Source organism: Eptesicus fuscus, chromosome 7, assembly GCF_027574615.1.
Source record: "Eptesicus fuscus isolate TK198812 chromosome 7, DD_ASM_mEF_20220401, whole genome shotgun sequence".
Classification (NCBI taxonomy): Eukaryota; Metazoa; Chordata; class Mammalia; order Chiroptera; family Vespertilionidae; genus Eptesicus; species Eptesicus fuscus.
Genome location: NC_072479.1, coordinates 61,204,838 through 61,223,387, shown reverse-complemented (window position 1 = coordinate 61,223,387; position 18,550 = coordinate 61,204,838). Strand labels below are relative to the sequence as shown.

At 42.0% G+C, this 18,550-nt stretch overlaps 1 protein-coding gene and 1 long non-coding RNA gene across 4 annotated transcripts in view; one reads left to right on the top strand and one right to left on the bottom strand.

The window, feature by feature from the left end:
* RPAP3 (RNA polymerase II associated protein 3) overlaps positions 1-15,924 on the bottom strand; it is a 42,333-nt gene extending 26,409 nt beyond the window's left edge. For all 3 annotated transcript variants that reach the window (XM_028144241.2, XM_054719138.1, XM_054719137.1), the window contains exons 1-5: positions 15,886-15,924; positions 10,131-10,289; positions 9,237-9,377; positions 3,246-3,368; positions 2,293-2,420 (exon numbers count right to left, since the gene is read on the bottom strand). In XM_028144241.2, the coding sequence (XP_028000042.2) occupies positions 2,293-2,420; positions 3,246-3,368; positions 9,237-9,377; positions 10,131-10,283 (545 nt within the window). In that variant the 5' untranslated portion in view covers positions 10,284-10,289; positions 15,886-15,924. The remainder of the gene's footprint in view (positions 1-2,292; positions 2,421-3,245; positions 3,369-9,236; positions 9,378-10,130; positions 10,290-15,885) is intronic.
* Positions 15,925-16,082: 158 nt separating this feature from the next.
* LOC129149657 (uncharacterized) lies at positions 16,083-18,527 on the top strand. The gene is made up of 2 exons (XR_008556510.1): positions 16,083-16,249; positions 18,062-18,527. It is a non-coding gene; the product is annotated as an uncharacterized LOC129149657 (long non-coding RNA).
* Positions 18,528-18,550: the final 23 nt, after the last annotated feature.

Genomic DNA, 18,550 nt, shown 5'->3' with positions numbered 1-18,550 from the left:
GCCCTATTATATCAGTACTAGAGGCCCGGTGCATGAAATTCGTGCACTGGAAGGGGGGGGTCCCTCAGCCTGGCCTGTGCCCTCTTGCAGTCCAGGACTCCTTGCTCCTTACTGCCTGCCTGCTCAATGCTCCTTACCACTCGGTTCGCTGCTCCTTAGTGCTGCCACGGAGGTGGGAGAAGCTCCTGCCACCACGGCTGTGCTCGCCAGCCATGAGCCTGGCTTCAGTGAGCTCTGTGGGAGCTCACTGACCACCAGGGGGCAGCTCCTGCATTGAGCATCTGCCCCCTGGTGGTCAGTGCACCTCATAGCAACTGGTCGTTCTGGTCGTTCCACCATAATGGTCACTTAGGCTTTTATTATATAGAGTGGTAAAGATATAGAAGAGGACTTGAGGTGGTGAACACACAATACAACAACATAGAGATGATGTCTTATAATATTGTACACCTGAAATCTGTATTTTTATTAACCAATGTCATTCCAATAAATTCAATTAAAAAAGTTTTAAAAAAAGACACGGAACAGGCATTCTTATACACTGCTAATAGGAACTGTAACCTTGTACAACTACCTTTATAACAACTGGTCATCACCATTTAAAGTTGAACATGTGCACACCCTACCACCCAGCACCAAGAAACATGTAGAAAAGTGTTCATAGTATCAATGTTTTTAAATAAGGCAGAAAAGTAGAATGGGAGGTAGAGAGAGTGGGGAGAAGGAGAGGAAGAAATAAATAAACCAACAATTCAGCAACAGGAGAATGGATACATCATGGTGTATTCCTAAAAAGAAATTGTATGTAACGGTGAAGAAGTCTACAGCTACATGCAAACATGAGGAATCTGAGAAATGTAATGTTCAGAGAAATTTAAGATTACATTCAATATACTTTTATAGTTCAAAAATAAGCAAAGTTATACAATATATTATATATATATATAATAAACACTTTTTAAAAATATATTTTATTGCTTTTTTACAGAGAGGAAGGGAGAGGGATAGAGAGTTAGAAACATCGATGAAAGAGCAACATCGATCAGCTGCCTCCTGCACACCCCCTACTGGGGGGATGTGCCCGCAACCAAGGTACATGCCCTTGACCGGAATCGAACCTGGAACCTTTTAGTCCGCAGGCTGACGCTCTATCCACTGAGCCAAACCGGTTAGGGCTAATAAACATTTTTTTAATCAAAACTGATATACAACCGAAGGTAGTGGTTAACTAAAAGGGAAAAGGGTCAGCATATGGAGAGGTGTAGCAAGGTAGCTTCAAAAGTAATAACGTTCTGGTTCTTAAATCGTGTGATGGGTTCATGTGAAATTATTTAAAATTATTCTTCAGCACTTACATATACTGTAGATATCAAATATTATAAAATATAAATATTTCCCTAATTTGTCAGGATATTAATAACATACATTTCAAAGATCTAAAAATACGTTACTTAGCCTTGGCCAGGTGGCTCAGTAGGTTGGAGCATCGTCCCGTGCACCAAAAAGGTTGCAGGTTCAATTCCTAGTCAAGGCACATACCTAGGTTGTGGGTTTGATCCCCGGCTGGGGCATGTATGGGAGGACATGGATCAATGTTTCTCTCTGACACTGATGTCTCTCTCTTTCTCCCCGCTGCCCCACTTTTAAAATCAATAAAAATATATCCTCGGGTGAGGATTAAAAATAAATAAATATAAATATGCTATTTAAAATAGTAAAAACTCAGACACCAATATAATTCATATTTCCAAATGATAATTAAAACAGTAAGAATGTCTTCCTTGATGGTGTTTATCTTTTAAAAATTCCCTGCATATGATAAGACCATAACACATTTATGTTCTTCAACAGTAAGAATGTATTTAGAGTCATTATGACTTAAAGATAAATGTTGGAATATATTTTAAGTTCACCATAATAAAAGTTCTCTAGGTTAAATAGTAGATAAACAATTTTTCAAAATAATGGAGAAAAATTAATTTCTAAAAAGGAAATCACCCAGCTAACTTCCTTTTTCTTTTGTGAATTAGGTATAGAACATCATTATTTGATTTTTGGAGAAGGAACACTTCAGTAAAGTGAACTACGGGGCATGGTTTGAGCACCTGAATGTTTTAAATAAAATGGTTTAAATAAAATAACTCAGTAAGAGGGAGTGAGCTATAAGAATTTACAGCTGAAATAAATGTAGTACTTTTTCAGCCCTTCCCACACATTTTGTCATAAAAATTATTTTAAAATATCAGTCTCCATATACACACAAAATATGCACACATTATAAAAATTCCTTACTTTTTCATTCTAAAGTATGCCGATGCTCTGTTTGTTGGCAACACGGGATTATATGGATCGGCATTCATGCCTTTAGTGTAGCATTCAATTGCTTCATCATATTTTCCTTGTTTGAAATACTTATTGCCCTGAAAAAAGCATACAAGTCAGATATATACTGGCACAGAATTACAGAGCCATTTTTCCCCAATATTATCCAGCTCTTTATAATTTATTAGCTGTGTGATCAAGGTCAACAATAAAGAAATGAAAATAAAACAAAATGGTCTTTTTACAAGTGTTGAAATTCACTATAGAGTCCTAGTTTGGTCACAATCTGAGGGTTCTGGCAGAAAAATGAAAAAAATACTTAGCATTATATACTTTTATTGACAATAATAACCCACAGAAATGTAAACAAAAAAGGTATCAAAATGAAGTTTAATCTGAAGAGTGCCACCTTTTTGAAGAGCAATATACCTAATTTTTTAATAATGAGGCACTCCTTAGAAAGATGAACTTTCCTAAAAGTAACCACAGATGGCCTGTGATATGGAGAAGTGGAATATAATATTCACGTCAAGAGTCACACACTAATTTTAAGTTACTTCAGTCTACTACAAAAATCCCAGAACAACTCTCTGTATGGTCTAAGCACTTTTACGTATAAGAATTAATTTAATATTCACAACAACCCATTGAGGTTTATTAATAAAATTAATCTTATTTTACAGCTGAGAAAACTTAATACTACAAGGAATTTAAAGAACTTATCACAGGATTTGAACCCAGGCAATCTGATTTCAGAACACACACTCCTAATCACTAAATTATACTGCCTTCTGATAAGGGTACAGCCGATAACAACTTAAAGAGTGAACACCCCTAAACTATGTTGAAGAAATCCTGGGATCCACATGATTTTCTATATATCCTACCCACCTGAAGAAACCTAAAGCTATCCCAAAGAGTACCTTTTCTTTTAGAGCAAGGGCCTTTTGTGAATCTACATGAATTCCATCTTCTTCTGACTCTGATTCTTGAGACACAGAATCATGGGTACTCTCTTCTTTGTCAAGTTCATCAAGGATACTTTCCTGAAATTATAAGTAGAGGAAAAGTGCTCATCCTATCTAATAAAAGAGTAATATGCAAATTGACCATCACTCCAACACACAATATGGCCGCCCCCATGTGGTCAAAGATGGCTGCTCCCATGTGGACACAAGATGGCCGCCACAAGATGGCCTGAAGGGGAGGGCAGTTGTGGGAGATCAGGCCAGCAGAGAAGGACAGTTAGGGTTGACCGGACTGGCAGAGGAGGGCAGTTGGGGGGAACCAGGCCTGTAGGGGAGGGCAGTTAGGGGGAACCAGGCCTGCAGGGGAGGGCTGTTGGGGGTGACCAGGCCAGCAGGGGAGGACAGTTAGGGGTGACCAGTCCTGCAGGGGAGGAGAGTTGGGGGTGATCTGGCCTGCAGGGGAGGGCAGTTAGGGGTGACCAGGCTCGCAGGGGAGGGCAGTTAGGGGCAATCCAGCCACCAGGGGAGCAGTTAGGCGTCCATCAGGCTGGCAGAGGAGTGGTTAGGGGGTGATCAGACTGGCAGGCAGAAGTGGTTAGGGGCAATCAGGCAGGCAGGCAGGCGAGCGGTTGGAAGCCAGCAGTCCTGGATTGTGAGAGAACAGTTGGACATCCCTCAAGGGGTCCCATATTGGAGAGGGTGCAGGCTGGGCTGAGGGACACACACACCCCCATGCATGAATTTTGTGCACCGGGCCTCTAGTAATTACATGAACATTAAAAAAAAGTACACTCAACAGAACTTAAGTTGTTATGATCTAAGGACCTAATAATTACATGAACATTAAAAAAAGTACACTAAACAGAATTTAAGTTGTTATGATCTAAGGACCTAAAGGTCTATAAAAGCAAACCAAATAATCTCTCATTGTTAAGACTACAATGAGAGATTCCAGGAAAAAAGGTACTCTTGTTTAGAAAACCAAGATCCAAACCACTTAAAGAATTTGACTTTGATTTCATAAAGTAAGCTAATTCAAAAGAGTCTACAAACCACCCCTAAATCACAAACTATTAGCAGTGAAGTATTATGGTTTAATGGAAGCTTGCAAATAACCCCAAACTAACCTAATATCAACCAATAGCAAAATCAAGTGCTTGGGTTCAGTCAAGGGCACAGGCCTGGGTTGCAGGATTCATGTGTAAAGCAACCAATTGATGTCTCTCACATAGATGTTTCTCGCTCTCCCTCTTCCTCCCCCTCCCTCTCCCTCCCTCTCTTTCCCTTTCACACTCTCAAAAAACAAACAAACAAACAAAAAAGGAAAAATATCCTTGGGTGAGGATTAACAAAAACAAACAAATTTGTGATATATTCACACAGTGAAATTCTGATCAGCAGTGAAAAGAACAAACTACTGCTACTAACAATACGGATCAATCTCAGATGTTGCTAACAAAAGAAGCCAGACACAAAAGTACATACGTATGATACATTTACATGAAATTCCAAAACTGGCAAAACTGATTTATAATATTTGAGACCACAATAGTGGCTGCCCTTGGAGGTAATTAACTGAACAGGGAGGCTGGTGGCATGCTGGAAATGTTCTGTATCTTGATCTGGATGGTGGTTTCTCAGGTGAATTCATGACTAAAAATTCAGGCAGCTGCACATGTAAGGTTTTTGGACTCTATGTATGTTATATCTCAATAAAAACAGAAAAGTGCAAAGAAAATAATAAACATAAAAATCAGAGTAGTGGTAATGTCTGGGGGTAAAGAGAGAAAAGATGGAATAGGGAAGGAGCAAACTGGCAGCTTCAACAGGATTAGAAAAATTCTCTTTAAATTAGAAAGTCGGTTCACATAGTACATGGGACTTTTTTTTTTTTTTTTTTGCTGAGTTGGGCTATTCTCAGACTGGTAACTAAGACAGCACTTGTTCTTGACCAGTGTAATGTTGATGCCTACATTATTGCTACAGTTCATACATTCACCAAAAGAACTTCTGGTTTAGACATGGAGGGGGCAGAAAATCAAAGTGCAATAATTTTCTAAGCCACCATCAGCTGACTCTTCATCAACAAAAGTCTGACTGGTTTCTCTTCTGCCTTTCAGCTTCTTTCCCAGCACCAGGTTTGTTTCTTTACAGGGTGGGACAAAAGTAGATTCATAGCTTTGAGTACACAAAAGTTTATTCTTGAGTTATTATTAATTATACGAACAACTGGAACCTACTTTTGTTCCAGCCTGTATTTATTTTATTATGATTTAGAACATGTATCTCCACATGCTCTTTTGTACGAATCAAATATTACATAATAAACACTTTTTTTCTAAATACATTTTTCTTAATTTCAGAGAGGAAGGAAGTGGGAGAGAGAAAAACTTCAATGATGAGAGAATCATTGATTGGCTTCCTCCTACACACTCCACACTAGGGATTGAGCCCACAACCCAGGCATGTGCCCTGATAGGAATGAAACCATGACCTCCTGGTACATAGGTAGACTCTCAACCACTGAGCCACTCCAGGCAGTCTTTTTAAAAAGACTAAAAGGGACTGTATATTCCAAATCAACCTAACCAAATCAAACCTTAAGACTCTAAAATAGGCTGGCCAACAGGTTTCCTTTCACAGGTTCCCTGGCTTGACAGTGGCTGCTTGGAGCACTGAGTAGAGGATTCTGAGGAGGAATACTGGTTCTCCAGTTACACTGCATATCATGGGAGATGGGAAGCACACACTACACTTTTGTTATTCCTGGTCTCTCACCTTCCTGGGATCAAAGCAGACCTGTTTTTATTATCATACAGCCCGAGCCCTAAGACTAGACACAAAGGCATTCTCTTTTAGCCAGTATTCAACAGGTCCTTCAGTCTATAAAAAAGGTATTGGTGGGAAAGAACCAAGATGGTGGCATAGGTAAACCAAGAGGAGTAGGAGGTGCGGAGGTGCACACAGAACGGGCTGGCAACCAGGTGCGCTGTTGTTGTTTTTTCAATCAGGAGGGAGATACAAGCTCCTGATTGCTCTGAACTCCAGTTCCGGGTGAGACTCTGGGGACCGAGACTCATACGGAGAGAAACTGGACTATCTGGCATCGGGATAGGAAGCGAGGGCAGCTTTCTCTCAGAGGTGCTCGCAGCGATCATTGTTCCTGTGCAAGGACCTCTCCACTGCAGGCTGGGCTGAGGGACACACACACACACCCCCATGAATGGAAGCCATTGCTGTATGCTTCCCCCTAGTGATTCCCTGAGACCTTGTCCCACCCAATTTACAACCCCACCCAAGCTGTGCAAGGTGGCTTTTGCATATGAATGGCCAGTCCTTTCTCCGCCTTAAACCTGTCAAACTGCAGCTGGGTCAGAGAGCCTCAGAGCTTCCAAAAGAAGGCCCAAGGCCGGCAGCAGCAGCAGCCTGCCTTGCTTCACAGCTGGGCCTCATCTGGGCACTTCCAAACCCCATACAAAGAGTAGGAATCTGCAGATCTCTCTGTAGCTCCTGCTGGGTGGCCTCAGGCAGAGGCTGACTTTGCACCTCCTTGGAGATCCAAGAGCCAGTGTACCCAGTGGTCAGTGTGAGACCATACAGATTACAACTCTTCACATCCATAAGCGACACACTCAAGGGGCAGACTCAGTGAGCACCAAAGCCCCACTGAAGCAAGTCTTGCCCCATAAGGGTGTCTCTAGCACAGAAGTTCTCCCATTGTAGACACATCTGGTCCTCACAGCCAATTGGACTGGTGGTCAATTCCTCCCAGTGATACCAACAGCAATCAAGGCTTAACTACAACAAGACTGTGCACAGAGCCCACAAAGCAGTGCACCAAGAGAGTCCACCTCAGGTGATTGGGGAGGCTGAGCCATTGGGCCCTATAAGACACCTACCACACAAGGCCACCCTATCAACACAGGGAAGCAGTCAAAATGCAGAGACAAAGAAACATGTCACCAATGAAAGAAATGGAGGAAAGCAAACCACTGGATATAGAGTTCAAAACCACAGTTATAAGGTTACTCAAGAATCTTCTAAAAATCTTCGAGGAACTTAGTGAGACCTCCAAGGAACTTAGTGAGACCTTTAAGGATCTTAGTGAGAATGCCAAAAAAATGAAAAAGGACCAGTCAGAAATTAAGCATACACTGACTGAAATAAAGAATAATATACAGAGATTCAACAGTAGACTAGAGGGTCCCAAGAATCAAATCAAAGATTTGAAATATTAGCAAGTAAAAAACACCCAACCGGAAGAGCAAAAAGAAAAAAGAATCCAAAAATATGAAGATAGTGCAAGGAGCCTCCGGGACAACTTCAAGCATACCAACATCCAAATTATAGGGGTGCCAGAAGAAGAGAGAGAGCAAGATATTGAAAACTTATCTGAAGAAATAATGACAGAAAACGTCCCCTACCTGGTGAAAGAAATAGACTTACAAATCCAAGAAGTGCAGAGAACCCCAAAAAAGAGGAATCCAAAGAGGACCACACCAACACACATCATAATTAAAATGTCAAGGGCAAAAAACAAGAGAGAATATTAAAAGCAGCAAGAGAAAAACAGTTACTTACAAGGGAGTACCCATACAACTGTCAGCTGATTTCTCAACAGAAACTATGCAGGCCAGAAGGGAGTGGCAAGAAATTTCAGTGATGAATAGCAAGAACCTACAACCAAGATTACTCTACCCAGCAAAGCTATCATTTAGAATTGAAGTTTCAGATAAAGAGCTTCACAGACAAGAAAAAGCTAAAGAGTTCATCACCACCAAACCAGTATTATATGAAATGCTGAAGGGTATTCTCTAAGAAGAGGAAGAAGAAGAAAAAGGTAAAGATAAAAAATTATGATCAACAAAGTGACAACAAATACATATCTATCAACAAGTGAATCTAAAAATCAAGTGAATAAAAAATCTGATAAACAGAATAAACTGGTGAATATAATAGAATCAGGGGCATGGAAAGGGAACAGACTGACAATTCTCGGGGGGAAGGGGGTGCGGAGGGTGCAGAAAGAGATTGGAAAAAAATCTTATACCTACGAGGACAGTGGGGGAGGGCATGGGGTGGGATGGGAACCGGGTGGAGGGGAGCTATGGGGGGAAAAAAAGAACATCTGAACAATAAAGTAATAATAATAATAAAGTAATAGTGAGAGAAAGATAATAATCTGAATAAAGATTTTTTAAGAATAATCTGAATAATAATAATAATAATAATATGAACAATAAAGATTTAAAAAAAAAAGTATTGGTAGATTCACTCTTTTCTGGGAGTATTACTACCTTAGAATTCAGGCTGTTTAGGGATTAGAGATGGTGGGAGAAGGGAAGAGGATGCAACTACAAATGGGTAACACAAAGGAGACCTTTGTGGTAATGCAATATTTCTGTATCTTTATTGCAATGGTGGTTACCCAAATCTACACATGTGATAAAATGGCACAGAACTATACATACATTGTACCAATGTTAACTTCCTGGTTTTGATACTATACTATAATTAAAATGTAGCCATTGGGGAAAACTGAGTGAAAAGTACACTGGACCTCTATGTGCTATTTTTTAAAAAATATATTTTATTGATTTTTTTACAGAGAGGAAGAGAAAGGGATAGAGAGTTAGAAACATCAATGAGAGAGAAACATTGATCAGTTGCCTCCTGCACACCCCCTACTGGGGATGTGCCCGCAACCAAGGTACTTGCCCTTGACCGGAATCAAACCTGGGACCTTTCAGTCCACAGGCCGACGCTCTATCCACTGACCCAAACCGGTTCGGGCTCTATGTGCTATTTTTATTCGACATACAAGTTTATAAGAGAAAGAAACAGGTTGTAAGAATTCAACATTATTTTTCATTTAATCCATGACTCTCAGCTAATGCCATGAAATTTTACTCAAATACTAAGAAACACATAATTAGATTAACTTACCACATCAAGTTTTGCCCATGCCTCATAATCATAAGACTTTATCCTGTTTTTTGTATTTTCATCTTTGGTTTTCTTAGAAGACTCTTTAGCTTTACCTTTTTTCTTTTTCCTAAAATTCCTATTTCGAATTGGAGGTAAATTCTAGGAAGGAAAAAAAAACACACGTTTTGAGCACCACTCTATTATTAATTTTTTTGTATAATTAGCGATGTTTAAAATTCTCACTAAATTATATTCCATGTAAAAAGTATTTTTAAATTTAATTTTCAAGTGCTTAAAAATACCAACTTACCACCTTCACGTATAATGATAATTTATGCTTAAAAAGTTTAATTCATCCTTTGACAAATGTCAAACATTGTTCAGTCACAAGAAAAGCACTGCCCAAAAATTTTAATCATACACTTAATTTGTAATCCTAAATTCAAACTTCAAAAACTACCTGATCTTCAGCCTTAGTACAATTAATTAGCAGTGATACAATGGCAAATTGAACTGCTCCACATCATTACATCTAGCATAAAAAATGCAGTCTTTAGAGAAACATGTGATTAAACCTAGGTACTATCTACATTTTTATGACAACAGTGTATGTTAGTGTCATTACAAAATTATATATGATATACATGATATATATACTCACCACACCAGCCATACTGCTATTCATTTACTTTAAGAATTATCATATGATCTTTCTCTCACTAAGCCTTAAAAATGTGTTACTATAGTTAATACAATTATTACAAAGACTTTAAAAGCAGAATTTTCCAAAATGCTGAGAGAAAGCAAATCACTTCTATTTCAATATTTTCACAAACCATTTTAAAAGGTGCTTTATTTTAAAGTAAATAGTTCTGCTGGATTCTGAAGTAGGAATTTAATTAAGAAATTTACCTCTTCAGGGACACCGTTCTGTCTTCTTAGTTCCATATCCTTTTGTTTAATATCTTCTTCCCAGTTTTCTAAATCTCTCATAAAGTCTTGTAATTCTTCTGCATTTTGTTTCACTTGTAGTTGCAATTCAATTGCTTTATTAGTTGAAGTCATTATGGCCTGCAGAGTTTTGAACAACCAACCTCTAATAAGAATTAAATTATTTACTGGTTTTATTTTTTTTGAAATCTAGCTAATTAACTGCTTTTTACCTTGTCATAAATGGCCAAGATATATGGATAGAAGTGATACTGAAGAAAATATCAGTATATTATTTTTAAAATAGGTCAATCAGCATTTGCTAAATAAACAAAAAATTTAAAAAACAAGTTTGGACAGCCCCAAACTTTGAAAGGCAATCGGGAGGGAATCACTGAAATTAGCAAGTACCCATGGTAGCAGATTGGTTGCTCATCTCTAGAGTTAATAAATTTATACTTATTAACTCCTTTCCTCCTTTTTCTTTCAACATTTACTGACCTTCTGCTATGTGATAGGTGTCCTGTATCAAGATTGAAGGATGCAAAAATAAATAAGACAAAGTCCCTTGTCTAGTGTAGAAGAAAACAAAACAATGAAATACTAAGTAACAAAATATTATGTTAAACTGAATTATTTACTTGTTTCTCAACCCTGGGACTATTGACATTGTGGGCCAAACCATTCTTTATTGGAGGGGGACTGTCTTGTGCATTGTAGGATGGTTGGCAACATCCTTGGCCTCTACCGCCTAGGTGCCCGTATGACCACCTCCCCACTAGACTGTGACAATCAAAAGTGTCTCCCTGAGAGGCACAATAACCCCTGGTTGAGAAGCATTGTGCTATAGAGAAACATATAAATGCTATGGGTCTGACCACAAAGGACAGGCATAAATCAGATGGTAGGATGGTAGATTCAAGAAGAGTCCCCATAGGTGCTGCAACTTCAGCAGAGTTTCAAAAGAGGCCATCCAAGTGACTTACATGAAGGAGTGAGCAGACACAGTGAGGGACTATGAAGGACTCTTCATGGAAGAGAAAGTGGAAATGAAACAGATCTTAAAATGCCAGAGAGCTCTGTGGAAGTATTAAGGTGGTAAAATAAATGGTGACTGATTAGACTGAGGAACTGCAGAGTGCAGAGGACTCCATCAGTGTCTTAGGTTTCCTGTTTGGGAGCCTGGTAAGATTAGTGGTGACATTCTGAGTCAGGGATCACAATTTTAAAAGGATAAGAGGCTTCAGGATTGGAGGACAAATGAAAAGACAGATATTTCAGTTTGGGAATATGTTTTATTTGAGTGCTTATGGGACATCAAGAGGACATGGTAGGTAGTTACAGAAGGGTAGTTCTAAATTTGGGCATCATTGGCATAAAGATGGAAACTGTGACTATGGGGTGGGGGTAAGAGATTAGAGAACACTAATATTTAAACAAACCCAGGAAGAGATGCCCATATAGAAATACTAGGCAGTAGCATCTAGGGAGCTGGGAGGAAAACTTGGAGAGCACCATCACAGATGAGTATTTTTAAGAGTTCAACAAGGTGAGATAGGTTAGCAGTGCCAAATGCTGTAGAGGTTGTATGGGGGAAAGAAAATTTTAAAGATTAAAATATCATCTCTATGCAAATCAAAACAACAATGCGGTACCATCTCACACCTGTCAGAATGGCTATCATCAACAAATCAACAAACGACAAGTGTTGGCGAGGATGCGGAGAAAAAGGAACCCTCGTGCACTGCTGGTGGGAATGCAGACTGGTGCAGCCACTGTGGAGAACAGTATGGAGTTTCCTCAAAAAACTGAAAATGGAACTCCCATTTGACCCAGTAATCCCACTCCTGGGAATACATCCGAAGAAACTAGAAACACCAATCAGAAAGGATATATGCACCCCTATGTTCATAGCAGCACAATTTACCATAGCTAAGATTTGGAAACAGCCTAGGTGCCCGTCAGCAGATGACTGGATCAGAAAACTGTGGTACATCTACACAATGGAATACTATGCTGCCATAAAAAAGAAGGAATTCTCATCATTTGCAGCAACCTGGATGGAATTGGAGAACATTATGTTAAGTGAAATAAGCCAGTCAATGAAAGAAAAATACCACATGATCTCACTCATTTATGGGTAATAAAGAACATTATAAACTTGAACAAAAAGATAGATACAGAGACAGTAAAGCATCAAACAGACTGTCAAATTACAGGGGGAAAGTTAGGGAGAGGTGGGGGAGATAAGAGATCAATCAAAGGACTTGTATGCATGCATATAAGCATAACCAACAGATGCAAAACTCTGGGGGGTGAGGGCATATATGGGAGTGGGGTGGGGGGTGGCAATGGTAAGATATGTACACATATAATACCTTAATAAAAAAAATTGGAAAAAAAAACATTCAAGGTGAGACATAAAAAATATATATATCATCTCTATATTTAGTCATACAAAGATTATTGAGAGTTTTAATGGGATTTTTAAGAAGAATGGAAATAAATATGGCTGAGTAAATGAGATTACCATAAGGAGATTAACATAATTTTGTCTTTGATATTGTAAGAGGGAGCTCCTGTGCCACATAACCACATTTGAGTTGACAAGGCACCACACATACAACCATGGTTCCATCTATATAATCCTATCCTATCTAATAAAAGAGTAATATGCAAATTGACCATACCTTTGCTACACCCAAAAGCCACACCCACCAGCCAATCAGGAGCAAGTATGCAAATTAACCCAACCAAGATGGCTGCGGCCACAGAGCGAGCAGGAGGCTTGGGTTTCCCCGGTAATGGAGGAAGCCAAGCTTTCTGCACACCCTGGCTGGCCTAGGCCTCCACTCAAGGCTACAAAGTTTCAATTATAGAAGATAAATAAATCCCAGATACCAGGGCCTCCGCTTGGGTCGCCGGGGGGCGTGGCCGGCCTGCAAACCACCACAGGCCCCTCGCCCAGGCTGCCCCACACCCCAAAGGAACCCCCACCCTGATCCGGGACTCCCTTCAGGGCAAATCAGCTGGCCCCCACCTGTGTACCAGGACACAAAAACCAAAGTATCTATCCTATCTAATAAAAGAGTAATATGCAAATTGACCATCACTCCAACACACAAGACTGCTGCCCCCATGTGGACATAAGATGGCCACCACAAGATGGCCACCAGGGGAGGGCAGTTGGGAGGGACCAGGCCTGCAAGGGAGGGCAGTTGGGGGCGATATAGCCTGCAGGGGAGGGCAGTTAGGGGTGACCAGGTCGGCAGAGGAGGGAAGTTGGGGGCAACCGGGCCTGCAGGGAAGGGAAGTTGTGGGGGGACCCAGGCTTGCAGGGGAGAGCAGTTGGGGGGGACCAGGTCTGCAGGGGAGGGCAGTTAGGGGTGACCAGGCAGGGGAGGGCAGTTAGGGGTGACCAGGCCTGCAGGGGAGGGCAGTTAGGGGCAAAGAGGCTGGCAGGGGAGCAGTTAGGCATCAATCAGGCTGGCAGGGGAGTGGTTAGGGGGTGATCAGGCTGGCAGGTAGACGCGGTTAGGGGCAATCAGGAAGGCACGCAGGCGAGCAGTTGAGAGCCAGCAGTCCTGGATTGTGAGAGGGATGTCCGACTGCCCGTTTAGGCCCGATCCTAAACGGGCAGTCGGACATCCCTCAAGGGGTCCCAGATTGGAGAGGGTGCAGGCTGGGCTGAGGGACACACACCCCCCCTTCACAAATTTCGTGCACCAGGCCTCTAGTCTATATAATAAAAGCCTAAGCAACAGTTACAACCGAATGACCGGAATCCAGAATGACCAGTCAACCATTCGCTATGACGTGCACTGACCACAAGCGGGCAGACACTCAACGCAGGATGATCAGTGCGCTACCACAGCCAACCAACCTTGCGCGGCCCCTACCCACCCCCACCAGCCAACCTCCTGCAGCCCCTCCCCATCAGCTCTGATTGGGGGGGGGGGGCCAGTCGGCCAACCTCCCGTGGCTCCTCTCTCTGTCCAGCCCTTCCCCACAGCCAGCTGGCCCCTCGATAGGCCTCAACCGCCAGCCAGGCCAAGGGACCCCACCAGTGCACGAATTCGTGCACCAGGCCTCTAGCAAGATAATAATAGAGCTGAAAAATTTCCATCACCTAGTGACATCATGGCCATGTAACACATGCATTACTCAAGTGTTTATGGTGATGCTGGTGCAAACAAACCTACTGCACTGCCAGTCACATAAAAAAAGTAAAGCACATATAATTATACAGTACATAATACTTGATAATAAAAGACTATATTAATGGTTTATAATTTACTATACTATACTTTTTATCATTATGGTAAGAGTGTATACTTTATACTTATTTTTTTAAAGTATGCTGTGTTACACTAGCAGCCTCATCCATCTCCTGTTTACCAAGTCTCTTCATTCCATCATTTTCTCTCGTGCTTGATTTAATCTAAGTTGTTTTGTACAGTAACCTGCTGTACAGGCTCCTAGCCTAGGACCACTAAGCTATACTACGTAGCCTAGGTGTGCAGTCGGCTGTACCACGTTTCTGTAAGCGCACTCTATGACTTCCACACAACTACAAATCACCTAACCATGCATTTCTCATAACTTTCCCCAGAATGTATCTTCATTGTGAAACGGTGCATGACTGCTGGAGGGGTCTGGGGAGAAACACGGTGAAAGCAGATATGAGAACGAGGTAAGTGATGGTGCAAGGTCACCAAAGGGTGAGAGGGGATTCAAAGTTTAAAGGAGGAGGGGAAAGGGGAAGTAGAATGCGGGAGAGAAGTGAATAAAAACGAAATTCGGGCCCTGGCCCGTTTGGCTCAGTGGAGAGAGCGTTGGCCTATGGACTGAAGGGTCAGGGGTTCGATTCCGGTCAAGGGCACATGCCCGAGTTGCGGGCTTGATCCCACTGTGGGGTGTGCAGGAGGCAGCCAATCAATGATTCACTCTCATCATTGATGTTTCTATCTCTCCCTCCCTCTTCCTTCCTCTCTGAAATCAATTTAAAAAAAAAAAGTATATTAAAAAAAAAAAAAAAAAAAACAACGGGATTCGGGAAAGAGATGTTACAAATGCAGATAGGTCTTCTAACTCCCAGCCTAGACCCAGACACTAAACTAAGTTTAAGCTCCTTTCGGGCAGTGCCCATGTTAGATCACATGTGTCTATCTCATTAAGAAACAAAACAAGTACAATGCTTTGCTGGGGACTCAAAAATCTGAATAAAAATGCAGCAAGCCAGTGAGATGCTGTAGGGGGGTCAACAGCCTCTCCATTTCGCCCATCACCTCTGCTACCCCTGCAGGCCCAGCTTCTCCCACGGAACCTGCGATGGACCGAGTGAGGTCCAGGCAGGCAACCGGAAACTTGCAGTGCTTGCGGGGGGTCACTTCACGCCCAGTATCCAGGCGAGCACCGCGCACCCACGCGGAAAGGGGGCAGGCCCCACCGCGGACTTCTCCGGAGTGTGGACCTACGGTCCTGACCACCGCAAATCGCCCAATGCCCGGGCAGCCCGGGTGGAGGGGCCGTCAGCCGAGCAGAACGTCCAGGGCCGGGCGGCGCGGGCGACCCCCTCCCGGAGCGCGCCCCGCGGCGCGCCGCTACCCGGGACACCGCTGCGCCAAACCGCGCCCGCCCTCGCCCGCTCCGCCTACCCAGCACCCGCGGCCGCGCCCCCTCCACCCGCCGGGCGACCCCACGAGCTTCCTCGGCGATAACTGCAAAGCCGGCTCACCTCACCGGGCCGTTGGGGCCCGCACCGCCGCCGCTTCCAGCCCACAGCCACTCACGCCGCACCCCGCCTCCCTGGGCTTTCCCACAAGGCCCCGCGCGCCCCCGCCCCGCCCCGCCCCGCCCCGCCCCCAGGAGCGTGCGCAGAAGGTAAAACCTGAAGAGGGAGTTGGCAGGTGTGTTGAAGCAGAGTGGGGACGTTTTGCCTGCTTCCAACATTGACTGAACTTCACGGGAGGTTACCCAAAACCTTCAGGGTCGTCCTGACTTGTTTCCCAAAGTGTAATGCCTTGAATCTTTCCTTGGACTTCCCTCACACTACGTAATCCCGAATATTTGCCTTGGATCTTTGTGAGGATGATAATCAGGTGAGAGAGTTACTGTTTCTCTACCGCGAACAGACGATGTAAACTTGTAACTCTGGCAATTTTGCAAGGTTTCTCCTCCTCCCCTCCCCACCTTAAATGCTTATTTTTGGTAAACCAGTTCTTCAGTCCACCTTTGCAAGTAAACTCCTTTTCTGTGTCTATCTTTGAGTCCTTCTATAACATGTGTGAGTATTAAGGTCTGTCTTTAGATGTGTCCTGGCTTGCAAAGCAGAAAGAATACGAAGCTTGTAACATTTCTTGCTTCTACTTCTTATATGAGTTATTTCTCTTTTATTTTTATGACAACTCCAAAAAAAAATAAAACAAAAATAATTTTTAAATTCCACGAAAACAAATAAGCAAAACTTTTCATTTGAAACAGCTCTATGATCTTAAACATTAGCCCAAAAATTCAGATCAGTGGCTCTCAAAAATTTGATTAGACTTTGGAATTACCTAGGGAGTATGAAAAGGTGTTTGATTTCTAGAGATCTTATTTGATCTCAGAGATTCTTATTTAATTTATACAACCTGGGCATCATGATTTTTTAAGTCACAGGATATAGCTCTACAGTTGAGGTTGGGAACCACTAAGCCAGGTAATGGTCAATGAAAAACCTCCCTCGGGCCCTCCCTTACAAGGTCATATTATTAGCACATCTTTCCCACTGTATAATTATTTGGTATCTTTGTATTTTAAAATCATAGTGGTCAAATCATTAATCTCATTAAAATATTTACTAATGAAATTTAGTAAATTTACTTTGGTTATTGTGTTAAGAGAATAGATAACTAAGAGTTTTTTGTTTTAAAAATTAATAGTAAAAAATTTAAAGCAGATATTGATGTATAGATGTTCTTAACAAAAGCAACTGTATTTTTAAAATTAATTCTGACAGAGTCAATTGAGATGGGAGAGGAAAGAGCCACCTGGCTGGTCTGGTAACACCTCATAGACCCTTGAGTGAATTCTCTTTCTCTCTCAACTCACAATAATCAAGACAGTTGTTTATTGAGAACAGAATCAAAGCGAGAGGAGTTAGTCCAATGGTCTCCATGGCCATCAGCACCTAATTCTGAGGCTTCCATTGGCCTACAAAAAACTATGCCTATAATGGCAGCCTTCTCTCTTCAAGGGAGTTTGAGCATTTTTAGTTTTGGGCAGTCATGTGCTTATCTAAAAACTAAGAATTCAATAAATAAGGAAGAAGAGGAGAGCAGATATTGAGGGGCAACCAGTAACCTCTGTCCCAAGCCTTAGTAAGTATCCTTTGAAAGAAGGATGAATGAATCAGTACGGCTAGAAACCCAGGCTCACTATAACCTGAGGAAAAGGGTTGAATTTTGTAACCCTGATTCTGCTACTTACTGAGAATGTAATCTGTAAAATGAGGCATAATCTGAATCTCAGTTGTTTAGGTATAATTAAAATAGTGAAGATAAAAAATACCTACTGGAGAGAGAAAATGAATGTAAAACTCCTATCTAGCACAACTTGGGACATGGTAAGAGCTTTAACAAATGTTATTGCTCCCCCCACACTCTCAGGTTAAGCTCTGACTAATTAGTTTCCCCTGACAGCAGGCTTTAAGAAAGACAGTGCTCTAGAATATTTCAAAATGGTTCCTTTTCTCCTGCCTGTGTTGGAGAAAAGCACTGGTTTCTGCTCCAGAATCTATTCTCCAGCAAGCCCTATCTACAGTCTCCTGTCTTTCCAATCTTGGGGGCAGGGGTTTGCCTGTGTCCTCTCTTCTCTTACGAATCCCAAGGAGAGTTGTTGGTTTTTCAGTCTGTTCTGCTTTCACTTGTTAGGATGGACTGGCAACTTCCAAACTCCTATATGTGGAACCAGAAGCCAGAAGTACACTCCTCCCATTCTTCACATTACAAGTCCACCAGGAAGAATTCTCTCCCCATCTCTGCCAGAGAAACTTGGTGAGACCTCAGGGACTTCACCAAGATACCATGTTCTCCAAGCCATCCTGAAGAAACACTGAAAGCAGAAGTACCACTCCCAGCCCTGTTCCTGGGCAAAAGCAGGGAGACAGACATTTGAGGAAGGCCAGTTGCAAAAAAGAGACACATTTCAAATTTTCTTAAATGCCTTTAATTGGAGACTCAAACCCTCTAAACTGTAGTTCAAGCCTGGCTCTGTGGAACAGCATCTGGTTCTCAGTGGAGTTAGGGGAGAAATGCATAATTGAGGTTGAAATGCAGTCTCCCTGGTCTTCCCTTCTAGAGTTTGTTGCTGCTTAAGCCTTAAAATAATTGTTTATGACACCAAGCTATAGGCTCCTTTCT